Source organism: Malania oleifera, chromosome 11 (assembly GCF_029873635.1).
Source record: "Malania oleifera isolate guangnan ecotype guangnan chromosome 11, ASM2987363v1, whole genome shotgun sequence".
Taxonomy (NCBI): Eukaryota; Viridiplantae; Streptophyta; class Magnoliopsida; order Santalales; family Ximeniaceae; genus Malania; species Malania oleifera.
Window position 1 is genome coordinate 28,624,200 of NC_080427.1, and position 13,303 is coordinate 28,637,502.

Below are 13,303 nucleotides of genomic sequence, written 5' to 3' on the forward strand. Positions count from 1 at the left end.
TCAGGAATTTTTGTTTGTTCAGGGATTTCAGCCATGGGAGAAAAGCTGTATGAGCTTTGGACTGAAAGACCTAAAACGATGGACGTGAGTCATAGCTAGTTCTGGATACCATTATAAAACAGAGTTAACAAAATAACATTGAGAGGAATTATATCATTCTCATCTGTTCAATATTCCATACAAACATGATATTTATATACATCAAGATGGAATATTCTTTTGTAACAGATTTCAGTATTACAAATAGAAATAAGACACATGTAACAGAAAATTATTCTGAAGGATTCTGGTTTGGCACATCTTCAATATTTGCTGATGAGCTATCCTTTGCGGTCTGATCATGTGTGGTACTGTTATTGCTAATAATGCTGCACTACTCAACTAGAAAAAACACAAGTAGGAAATTTAGAGGGAAGAAAAGAGGGGAACACCGGGGAGGCTAACACCTGCATCGACGATGAAAACGTTGCCAGATACATATTCAGAAGAGTCATGGATCAAATATCGAAGGAGAGATGTCAATGCAGGGTCTGTTGATCCAAACGTCATCAAGGGCACGATTCTCATGGCCACCTTATTAAGCCAATCTTTCTGCATAAGGCCCTCTGTTATCTCGGACCTGAACAGTCCAGGGGATATTGAATTCACTCTAATTTTGTGCTCCCCCAATTCAATCGCCATTGCCTGCACTTTTATTTATTTTTTTCAAGTTAGTAAAACCCAATTTTTTTTTTTTTTCAAGTACTAGAAAAATTAAATTTGACAAATAACAAAACAGCAACAGAGAGGAAAAGGGGAAAAGAAAAAATAAAATGACGAACGGTTTGAAACTTGAATAACAAATAGATTGAGAAACACTTTGCATGTAGAGGTGGGTATTAACCTCGGGAAGAATATGTATTAAGTTTTGGTGTTCAACTAGCATGGGAGATGCACCTTTCTAAAACAAGCTAATTACAGATGAGATGGCAATCAAAAGGGAATCTGAATAAATGAATGAAATATCTTACCATCAGGTTCAGGGTGCCTTACTTTATTTAGAAGGGGGGCACATAATAAATTTGGGTTTTGGACGTAGGAACGAGGAAACACGGGCGCACTTCAAAAGGGGCAGGGTGTTGGAACCTAACATGCACAGGAACGAACAAGCATCCAACACGTAACAGATATGGACATGCATCCAACATGCATGTTGAAAATTACTTTTTTTCTCGACTTTTTCCCCGTTTTAACTTTTTTTTTAAAAAATATATTAAAGAATAAAGAATGCATAGACGAAAAAAGATGAGAGGAGGGGGGGGGGGTGGGGGAGGGAGCATAATGGAGGAATGGGGAAGGCAGAGAGTGATTAGACATGCACTACAATTGACAAGAAATACATGAGCTAAGAGTGGCAGGAAAGGATGGAGGCTTGGAGGGGAGGTTTTGCAGGTCTAGGCTTATAAGTTGTAGCTTTTTTATTTTAGGTTTTTTTAGGGCTTTAAAGACGAAATGATTTTTTATTTCCTATTGAGGCCTAGAGTGTTTTCACGTTATCATTTTTAAAAAAAAATATATATTAAACAATAATTTTTTAGGAAAATAATTCTTAAAGTGACACGTGACAAATCTCGCTACTTCAAGTAGCGAGATTACGTCAGAGTCATTTTGGGAAATACTTCCCAGCATGAGGTATTATTTAATATATAATTTTTTTAAAAAAGTTAAAACAGGAAAAAACTCCTTTTTTCTCCCCCTTTGGTATATGCCTAGACATGACTAAATATGAAATGGATATTCTCAGGACATGTTCAAGCCAAAATGCTGCGTTTACCCTGCCACTTTTAACACACCAAAAACACGCGCGCGCGCACAGAGGAGCAGTTCCAGGAGCTTTGCAATCGAATCAAGTCTGGAAGTGGAATCCTAGCTCTCACGGTCCATCCTCCTAGCCTTCAATCTTCTTTCCCAACCTCTAGTTGTTGGACATCTCAACCTTCGACCTCTCTCCTAGCCTCTAGTCGCCACAAATGTCACGTGACATCCACATTTGACGATGATATTGGCTTCTTTGAACGCTCGAAGCCTCTTCTCTCTCAAAGGCTTGGAGACTTCCTTTCCTTAATGTATGTCACTACCTCCTCCTTCCCCCTCTCTTTGGCCTTTTCTCTTCAGATGAGACTTTCCCTTGATTTAAGGACCCCTATTTCCAGATTATTGGGGTGAATCTAGGAACAATAACCACACAAGAAAAATAAACAATAAAAAATGGAACACCATATTTGCATGGTTCGGTCCAATCTAACATACGTCCACGGAGCACACACAATTTCACTATAAAATGGGAGAATAATACAAGAAAAAAGAGCGGCTTTGCTCAACTCTACTCTTTCTCTTTCTCTCAACACTCACTGTTCCTCACACACAACGCACATAGCTCTGCACACTCACTGCACTCTATTCTGCACACAACTCCACACAACACCCTCTACACTCACAATGTTTTTGCCACACAACTCACAACACAGATTACACACACATATAAGGCATAGCTGCAGAGGGTGGAAGTCAAAATATGTGGCTTAATTTTAATGCAGGTGAGCTGAGTAAGCATCTGTCGGTCTCTAACATCAACGATTACGACTGCTTACTCCATTACGAGCCACACCCTAACAATCTCCCCTTTGGCGAGTATCAATTCCCAAGTCCACAGCTCCATCTTGATACGAACTTGATCGAGGAAAATCTTCATAAATTTGTTAAAACATCTGAACCATCCAAAGAGCACCGCCTTCTTCATCGGCAAACCGAACTCGTCTTTCTGTTTCCAACGACGTGCAGCTCTCATCATCCGAGGTCAAACCACCAACTGCTATGGTTCCTATCAACTGATACAGCCTACGAGATTCTTTCCTAGTAAAAACCATTGAGTCATGTTGAATCACCTTCATAGCCCCACCTGCGATAGAAATTTGACAACCCTTAGAATCCAACCAAATAAAGGAGATCAAATTTCTTCGCATGTTTGGAATGAAATTTACACCATCTAAAATACGGACCGCTCCAACAGGCGTCTTCAGCTTCACAGATTCAATCCCTCTGACATCGCATTAAGACCCATCATCGAGTGATACCGTATCGCGAACTTCTTTGAAAGAATGAAAAATATTCTTCTTAAAATAAACATGAACTGAACTTTCAGAGTCCAAAACTCATCCATCATCGTTTGGACTGCTGCGAGCATACATGTTCTTTCCCATAAATTTTCGACACTTCCTCTTCATATGGTCGTACTTCTTGCAGTATCGACACTGCACATTATTTCGATTGATTTGTCGATGTAAACTACTTGTCGTTACAAGGACCTCATCATTATCATGTCATGTGACATGCTCTGATACATGGACACCATCCTGTGTCTTCTTGTCTTCTTCATACCGTTTTTGATCTTTATTTTTTCCTTGTCTCTCACTATTACATACCAAAGCCCGCTTATGAGAAGTCACAACCGATTTTTTAGCATCTTAGAATCTTGAAGTGATGTCATCACATCATCCAACTTCAAGGTATTCTTCTCCACGAGCAATGCAGTTACCGGACCATCAAATGAAGCTGGTAGAGACGACAAAAGTAGAAGCGTCTTATCCTCATCATCATATTTCATGTCGAGGGTCAATAACTGGGTCAAAATCTTGTTGAAATCATTTGTGTGGTAAAAAAGACTACTTCCCTCATTCATTCGGAGTTGATAGAGTTTCTTCTTTAGAAACAACTTATTAGTAAGGGACTTCGACATATACCTCTGCTCCAATTTCTTCCAGAGCTCCATCGGTGAAGTTTCGTCTAACACAAAATATTTGACTTCATTTGATAGGCATAAACGAATGGTACTAACCGTTTTCATTTCTTTTTTCGCCTAATCATCATCTTTGATATCATTTGACTTCTTCCTGATTAGTGGCTTGATCAAGCCTTATTGAACCAAAATATCCTTGACTGTGTTCTACCACAAGCTGAAGTTGTTTCGCTCATCAAATTTCTCCACCTTAAATTTTGAAAAGCCAAAACCTACCATTTTGCTCCGAATCTCACAAAACGGATAGCACAGTTGGATACGGGATGGCCAAAAACCTTAGAAATGGTTCAAACCATTCAAAAAATAGTTCTGAAATGGTTCCGAAAAGCCCAGTCAAAGAGGTCAAACTCCGGTTAACTTTTCGTTAAACTTAACGGAATATTCCTTCTGTTAATGGAATATTCTGACGATGTTAATCTTCACTGATGCTGTTACTAACATCGTCTGCTGACGTGGACAACAAGGGGCCCACTTGCTGACGTGGCACTATAGGGCCCACCTGCTGACTGGTGTTCCATTTTTGGTTGTTTATTTTGCTTGTGTGGTTATTGTTCCTAGATCCACCCCAACAATTGGTATCAGAGCGAGGTTGGAGCAAAATCGCCAGATCGAAGCAAAATATCTGGTTTGGAGCCCCAGCGTGACGTCAGCAGCCTAGTCAGCGCCACTTCAATGAGAACCTCACACGCCACGTATCGTCCAGTTAGCTGGGACCCACGACCACATCAGTAGTGTAACGACCTACTTAATTAACTGATTTTTTTTTTATACTATAATAATCTATAACATTCTACGTGCTCTGATACCATACTGGGGGTAAACCCAATCATTAACCTAAGTAACGAGAAGCAGAAATCACGTAGACATAACCATATGAAAATATATATACAATACCAATACCAGAGTACTAACATGTTTCTCCAGAATATACACATAAATCTGTTCCCAAAATATTCTCAACTGGTGAGAGCTATACAAAAACACTCTTAAAATACACTCACCCTCTACTGATAGGGCGGTACTGTGGCCCCTCTATCTGCGAGCTTGGTCTGCTCGCCTACCTGGATCACCTGAAAAATGATTCAACACTGGGATGAGCCAACGCTCAGTAAGACGAAATATGCTATTACTAGTGTGTGGAAAATGAGCTACAATATTATGAAAATCTGTTTTCATATAATCATGTATGACTGAAAATGAAAGTACAGTACAAGTAATAAAATACCCCACCCTTTCCATGTTACTTAACATAACAGTATTGTAGATTACTATTCAAAATAATTCTAGTATACATAGGTATGTCACCTGTTTCTATAAACCTGTATATATGTAATAGTAACTGAGAATTTTTTTCCCTGTGGATAACTGTGTGTCATGATTTAACCCTTTATGACAGGGTTGTGCGGCCCGTAGGTAGGATTTACCCTGACTGGCCAACTAGGAATAAATCACTATACTTCATCGGTTTGATCTGCCCACCTCAACCCATATATGATGGGGAGTCTGTCCACGTCAAGGGCCTAGGTGATTGACCTACTACCACATATTATCTAAATAGGTGGTTGCACTCATAACATAACATAATATCTGTAGCAACGGTACCGTGCTCTTTAACTGCATAGTCCAACAGGGTCTGATATCATATAATATATTTCTATATACAACTATCTGATTTACCATGATTCTGAAATAATTGTAATAACCATGATATTGCATAAACTGTACTGTAATTCATACATCATAATACTGAGAACTGTATAATCATAATACTGAAGTTTGTATAATCATAGTACTGAAATTTGTATAATCATGGTACTAGAATTCGTATAATCATGGTACTGAAATACGTAAAATCAAGGTACTAAAATACGTAAAACATATCTTTGTACTAAATTCATATTCTCAAGCCACACCATACTTTAATACATAATTTTCATAATTTAATAAACTATATAATATTTCAAAATTTCATAACATAGCATATTTCCCTTACCTGACTACTGGAAAGCCCCTATGGTATACTAGTCTAACACCCGCAGGGCCTCCTACACAACATCCTGAAAACAACATTTATCAGAACAAAATATCATTATTTCTTTGCCTACATCATTTCCTATAATTGTCATAAGGCCAAAAATGAGCTAAAAGGTCTTACCCTGAGTTTGGGATGAATTCCAACTCAATTCCACTGACGAATTGTCCTAACAAACTTGAAGAGAACTCTGCTAGGAAAGTCGTGGTGGCTTCAGATCGTCGATCCGAAGACTGGCGGGGCCGAAATCAAAGAGAGAAGGGAGAGGGTTCGTATGAGAGAGAGCACTTAAAATGGGTTAAAAATCCGAGTTTGCATTATTTATAGGGCCAGATTTGTCGACGAGACACGTCACATCGTCAATGAGTCCTTCATTAAATTCGTCGACGAAACCCTGTATTCGTCGACGAAATTCAGAGCAGCCCATTCTTCGCTCGGTAGTTTCTCATTGACGAAACCCTATATTCGTCAACGAATTTCCGTATGCACTCGTCGACGAACCCCTGTATTCATCGACGAGTCTAGGTAATTCCTTGAAATTATTATTATTATTATTATTATCTCCAAAATATGATGTCATTGACGAACGCAGAGCGTACGTCAACGAAGTCTACGGCCTCCTTTTGTTCATGTTTCCATTTTCTCTCCCTCTTTATTATTAAAATAATATTATTCTTCGGGTCACTACAAGTAGTGGGACCCAAACTACAATGTCACCAAGTGGGCCCTGCAGCGCCACGTCAGTAGGTGGGCCCTACGTTGTCCACGTTAGTAGACGGCGTTAAGTAACGACATCAGTGAAGGCTAACGACATCAGAATATTTCGTTAACAGAGGGTATATTTCATTAAGTTTAACAAAAAGTTGACCAAATTTTGACCTCTTTGTCGGGCTTTTCGGTGTCATTTCAGATCCATTTTTCGAAAAACTTGAACCATTTCTAAAGTTTTCGGTCGTCCTGGATCCAACCATGCTGTCCGTTTTGTGAGATTCGGAGCAGAATGGTAGGTATTGACATTTCAAAATTTGAGGTGGAGAAGTTTGATGGGAGGAACAACTTCAGCTTGTGGCAGAGCACAATGAAGGATATTTTGGTTCAGGAATGCTTGATCAAACCGCTAATCGGGAAGAAGCTAGATAATATCAAAGATGATGATTGGGGAGAAAAGGAAATGAAAACGGTTAGTACCATTCGTTTATGTCTATCAAATGAAGTCAAATATTCTATGTTAGATGAAACTTCATCGATGAAGCCCTGAAAAAAATTGGAGCAGAGGTATACGTCGAAGTCCCTTAATAAAAAGTTGTTTCTGAAGAAGAAACTTTATTAACTCTGAATAAACGAGAGAAGTAGTCTTTTGATCACATTAATGATTTCAACAAGATTTTGATCCAGTTATTGAGCCTCGGTGTGAAAATTGATAAAGAGAATAAGACGCTTCTACTTTTGTCGTCTTTACCATCTTTATTTGATAGTCTGGTAATTGCATTGCTCATGTGGAAGGATACCTTGAAGTTGGATAATATGATGGCATCACTTCAAGATTCTTAGACACTAAGAAAGTCGGTTGTGACTTCTCATAAGCAGACTTTGGTGGCTAATAGTGAGAGATAAGGAAGAAGCAAAGATCGAAAGCTTGGAGGTAAATAATGACATTCAAAATCAAAAAGACGAGATACAAGTGAGGTTGTATGCTATTGGTGTGATAAAAAGGGTCACTTCAAAAGTGACTGTGAAGATCGAAAACGGTGTGAAGAAGAAAGGAAGACACGAGTTGGTGTCGATGTATCGGAGCATGCCACATGACATGATAATGATGAGGTCCTTGTAATGGCAAGTAGCTTACATCGACAAATAAATCGAAATAATGTGCAGTGTCGATACTGCAAAAAGTACGGTCATATGAAGAGGGAGTGTCGAAAATTGATGGGAAATAACATGAATGCTCACAGCAGTCCAAATGATGATAGATAAATTTTAGACTCTGGAAGTTCAGTTCATGTTTGTTTTAAGAAATATTTTTCCATTCTTTTAAAGAACAGCGTGGTACGATATCACTCGATGATGGGTCTTCATGCTATGTCAGAGGGATTGGATCTGTGAAACTAAAGACGCTTGTTGGAGCGGTCTGTATTTTGGATGGCGTAAATTTCGTTCAAAAATGCAAAGAAATTTTATCTCCCTTAGTTGGTTGGATTCTAAGGGTTGTCAAATCTCTATCGCAGGTGGGGCTATGGAGGTGACTCGATGTGACTCAATGGTTTTTACTAGGAAGGAGTCTCGTGGGCTATATCAGTTGATGAGAACCACAATGATTGGTGGTTTGACCTCGGATGATGACAGTTGCACGTTGTCGGGAATGGACAAACGAGTTCGGTTTGCCGATGAAGAAAGTGGTGCTCTTTGCATGGTTCAAACGTTTGAACCAAGACATGAAGATTTGCCTCACTCAAGTTCATATCAAAGTGGAGTTGTGGACTTGGGAGTTGATACTAGCTAAGGTGGAGATTGTTAAGGTGTGACTCGTAATGGAGTAGGCAATCGCACCACGCATCCGTAACAACCACACCACCTAGCTGCAATTGTTGACATTGGAGACCGGCGACTACCTATCCAGATCATCTGCATTAAAATTAAGCCACCTATTTTGACTTCCACCCTTTGCAGCTATGCCTATATATGTGTGTGTAATTTGTGTTGTGAGTTGTGTGGCAAAAACATTGTGAGTGCAGAGGGTGTTGTGTGGAGTTGTGCACAGAACAAAGTACAGAGAGTGTGTAGAGTTGCGTGCATAGTGTGTGAGGAACAAAGAGTGTTGAGAGAAAGTGAGAGAGTAGAGTTGAGCAGAGCCGCTCCTCCATCTTGTGTTATTCTCCTAGTTTATAGTGAAGTTGTGTGTGTGTGTGCTCCATGGACGTAGGTCAGATTGGGGTAAACCACGTAAACCTGGTGTTCCATTTTTGGTTGTTTATTTTGCTTGTGTATGGTTATTGCTCTTAGATCCAACCCAATAATTTCCATGTTCCTCAAAGATGGTGATGGTGAAAATAATGATGCATGTATGGTTGATGGATGTCTCATGACTCTTATTCTGTCAATTAGATTTATAGTTGGACAAACGTTTTTGTATTTTTCTTTGAAGCCTTCGACCATTTTTTGACTGTTGACGAATGATGAATGTTTCTTGAGTTCTCTAATATGAGTGTTAATGATTATGCAGTTCATAACTAAGCATGAATAATGCCTATTACCTCAATATTTTTCATTTAAAAGGAAAAACATGCCTTAATATAATATATATATATATATATATATATATATATATATATATATGTCTTATTGCTTGCTAAATTCCTCCCTTGTGTTGTTCCTAATCTAGGAAGCGCCAATACCATAACGAGATATGAATACGACAAAAGACCGATACAACAATATGGTGATTTTGTAAAAACAACCATACAACACGATTGGGATATGTTTAATTATATAATATTAATTAAACATATCCCAATCATGTTGTATCGTAGTTTTTACAAAATCACCATATTGTTGTATCAGTCTTTTGTCGTATTCATATCCCGTAATGGTATCAACGCTTCCTAGATTAGGAACAACACAAGGGAGGAATTTAGCAAGCAATATGACACAAAATAATCCATCTATAGGACATCCTTAAGTTCTTATCCCCATCAAGAGGTGGTCCAGTTACATAATTACAGAAAAAACAAAGGCAAACTAGACCACAATGAACAATTTAGTTAGAAAAGCCAGCAAATATTTTTGAGGTATCCCAAATTCAGAAATATGACAATGCATCAAGAACATGAAGTGGAAAATACCCCCTATAGAGATTAAGCTAGACATGATTGAATCTTTGAATAAAGAAGTCATGCCTTGAAGCTTCACTTGAAATTACTAAGAAAGTTACTAATCATTTGCGTAAGCATGTACACTAAGCTGCTTCATCAATGATGTGTCGGGCCATGAACGTGTTAGATAATTGAAAGCCAACAGCAATAAAAATTAAGACTTTCTACCAAGCCCCAACTCCAATAAAAATTAAGACTTACTACCAAGCCCCAACTCCATTAACTGCACGAGGATAATTCCAATACAGTTATGATGAATCACACGCTGTTGCGCTGCTGCCGGCTGCCAAGATAAGATCTTTTGCTAAAGATTTTCCCTTACTCTTGAAAGGAATTCACAACTTTCCCATCCATGGTAGGTTCAATCAAATGGAGCAGGAGCAGGAGCACGAGGAAGAGGCAGAATGCATATTGAGATCACCACCCTCTAAAAGAATATAATTCAGGTTTTGACATTATTCTTTGGTTCAACCGAAACTGGTGATCATCATACTAAACAAGCTAATTAAAGAAAACGGTTGCAAAACGGATCTCATGGAATGGATGTGAAAAATTTAAGGATGAAAGCCTCCTTGGTGGCACGTGAAAAATTTAGACCAAAACAAGGAAGGGGTTTAGGCAAGCAATATTCGGGATCTTTAGGACACAAAATAATCAATTTAGAGAGCAACCTTAAATCCTTATTCCAGCCAAACCATCAATAGAAAGGAAAAACAGAATAAAAGAACAAAACAAAAAATATATATTTGTGTGGCTTCACCCCAAAGGTTTTTCTTTTCCGAGGTTTCTCTCTCTCTCTCTCTCTCTCTCTCTCTCTAAATGAGATATAGCATTTACCAAGACATCATCATGCATAAATCTGATGGCACTGCCACTGTTTTAAAATCTTGTGTTGCATTGCGAAATAGCATTTAAATATTCTGGACTTTCAGCCTGAATGGTTGGCTTTGATGACTACGTTCATGTTTTTTGTATTAAATTTTCGTATCCCTATTATCATCCCCCTTACGACTCCTTTCTTTTCTAAATAAATCTTTTTTTTTTTTCCGATTAAAAATAGTTTAAAAATGACCAAAATCTCAAAATTGCAGCCGTAAAAAGAAGATCTTCCCACATTCTAACCAACACTTAGCCACCTTCCAATAAATATTGAGCAGTAAGGCAGCAGATGAAAGTGGCTCTAATGAATAATCACTTTCAATGCAGGTTCAGTTAGCTTTGAAATGTTCTTTGAATGACCGAGTTCAAGGTTTATGTTTCTTATTCTTTCAATTCCCTTGCATGTTATTTTCATTCATATTCCTTGTAGTTCTGTTACAATTTATCATCATAGTGCATAACAAAATACTTAAATTGGTTTTCTCATGAAACATTGAGCTATCTCTCCTTCAGCTTATCTTTCCATTTTGGTTTTCTCATTTTTAGAATTTTTTTCTGCACAGTGCATCTCTCCTTGAAAAAAAATTACTTTAAGCTGGTGACTAGTAACAATGTCGTATATGATTGCTTATGCCAAATGATGTTACCTTTGTCATGGTGTTCACGCCTGCCTTTGAAGAAGCATAGGCAACAGATCCAGGCGGCAGCGCCCTATTAAGGCCTACAATAGAAGAAATGTTGATGATGGATCCCCCTTGATTCATATCGCGCATTCGTATGCACACATACTTTGACACCATCCACGATCCTGTTAGGTTCGTTTTGACAGTATCGTTCCATTCCTCCTCAGATATATTCAATGGAGACTTCACAGAGCCTAGCATACACAACAAGTGAGTTGAAACGTACGCATTTTTCTAAAAATCGAACAGGAACAAAATCCCTAGACAGTAAGGTCGTGTTATTTTGGTCTACGGAAATCAAAATCGAACAGGGCTAATTAACATAAACAAATGATTAAAACCCTAAAACACAGAATAAAAAAAGTGCAGAGCCAAATTACCCCTAATGCCAGCGTTATTAACCAAGGCATCGATATGGCCAAATGCCTCCCAGGCCTTCTGTATGGAGGCGTCGATGGTAGGACCATTGGCAGTGACGTCGAGCTCAATAGCAACAGCTCCGACAGCTGGCGAAGAAGAAGAAGAAGAAGAGAGGTGGTTGATTTGGTCGCAGAGAGACTTGAGGCGGTCCACTCGGCGGGCAGCAGCCACAATTCTACAGCCAGCTCTAGCGAGGTCAAGACAAAAGTCACGGCCAAGGCCCGATGAAGCTCCGGTGACCATCACCACCTTGCCCTTCAGCTCCCGCCATGGCCCCAGGTGGTTTGCCACTAATTGGTCAGCCATTGGTTTTCACTTTTTGTTTTTTTCGCACTTTTTTTTCACTTTCTAACCGCCTTGCTCTCTGGTTCTGATATCTTTCTCACTCTCTCTTTTCTAGGTTTCGATTGAGGCATCAGAGCAGAGAGCTCAAAACTCGCTGCTTTTTCTTCTAGATCCAAGTTTGGATCTTACAAAGTTCAGCTCTCCTCTCTCAATCTCCATCTCTTCTCTCATCTTCTATTCATTTCTTTCATTTTCTCTCCCTTTGTTGTGAACCAAAGAGGGGGATCATTGTTTGGATTTGACCCTGGTCAAGGTTAGGCTTGGCAAGGATTAGGTCAGGGTTTGTTGAAGTTTAGTTAGGTTGGGCCTTGGGTTAGTTTGTTAAGCTTGGCTAATTGGGTTCATGTAAATTAGGTTAGAGTCAGGTGGGGTTTGTGGGCGTGGGTTGGGATAGATTAGGTTGGGCATGAGATTTGAACTAGCTTAGGTCAGTTTAGATTAGCTTGAATTGGGGCTTGAGGTTGGTAGTTTAAGTTTTAGGGTTTGGAGTGCGTGGTTTTGGGCCAATTGCGTTTGTAGGCTCAAGTCAAGTTAGGTTAAGTTGGGTCTGGTTCTTTTGGTTTGGGCTTGGGCTTGGGTTGAGTCAGTTTTAGGTTTGAGTGGAATTTGGGTTTAGGGTTTAGATTGGAGTTTTTTTCCGTTTTAATATTAATTTAAAATAAAATATTAAATAATACTCTGTTTGAAAAAAATTTTCTTAGTCTAGTGCTTACGTAATCTTGCAGCTTGGTGCTGCAAGTTTAAACGTGCAGTGTTTCTGGTGGTGACGCGTGGCAAGGTGGGTGAAGCAAATCTCGTAAGAACAAGCTACGAGATTTATTTCACCCATTCAGCTGCCCTTTTTTCTCCAATTAAATCTCGCAGGTTCTTCCTACAAGATTTAGCAGGCATATATATATATATAATTAAAAATGCATTATACCCAATTAAAAAAATAAAGTATTTTAATTCGAAGTTAATAACTTAAAATGTATTTTAATTTATAATTGTAATAAAAATTATAAAATATTTTTTCATCTAATTGAATAAATGATTTGTTAATCTAGTTTAATATCCAAACATATAGAACTAAGCAAAAATTATATGCATGAAATTTTTTAGTTTTTTCTTCTTTAACAATTATCATGCTTTAGGTTTTTTTTTTTTTACTTATAATGCTTCGTAAAACAATATGAACGGATTAAATGTTATTCATTGCAATAGTCAAATTTAGAATTTTTATTTTTTCTAAGAATGCACA

At 38.4% G+C, this 13,303-nt stretch overlaps 1 protein-coding gene across 1 annotated transcript; it reads right to left on the reverse strand.

Moving 5' to 3' along the window:
• Positions 1 to 124: 124 nt before the first annotated feature.
• On the reverse strand, positions 125 to 12,486 carry LOC131168185 (uncharacterized). The gene is made up of 3 exons (XM_058127462.1): positions 11,679 to 12,486; positions 11,263 to 11,492; positions 125 to 684 (listed from the first exon to the last, which is right to left on the reverse strand). Exons 1-3 carry the CDS (start codon positions 12,022 to 12,024, stop codon positions 406 to 408), a joined length of 855 nt encoding a protein of 284 aa, XP_057983445.1. The 5' UTR covers positions 12,025 to 12,486; the 3' UTR covers positions 125 to 405.
• Between the last annotated feature and the right edge of the window lie 817 nt (positions 12,487 to 13,303).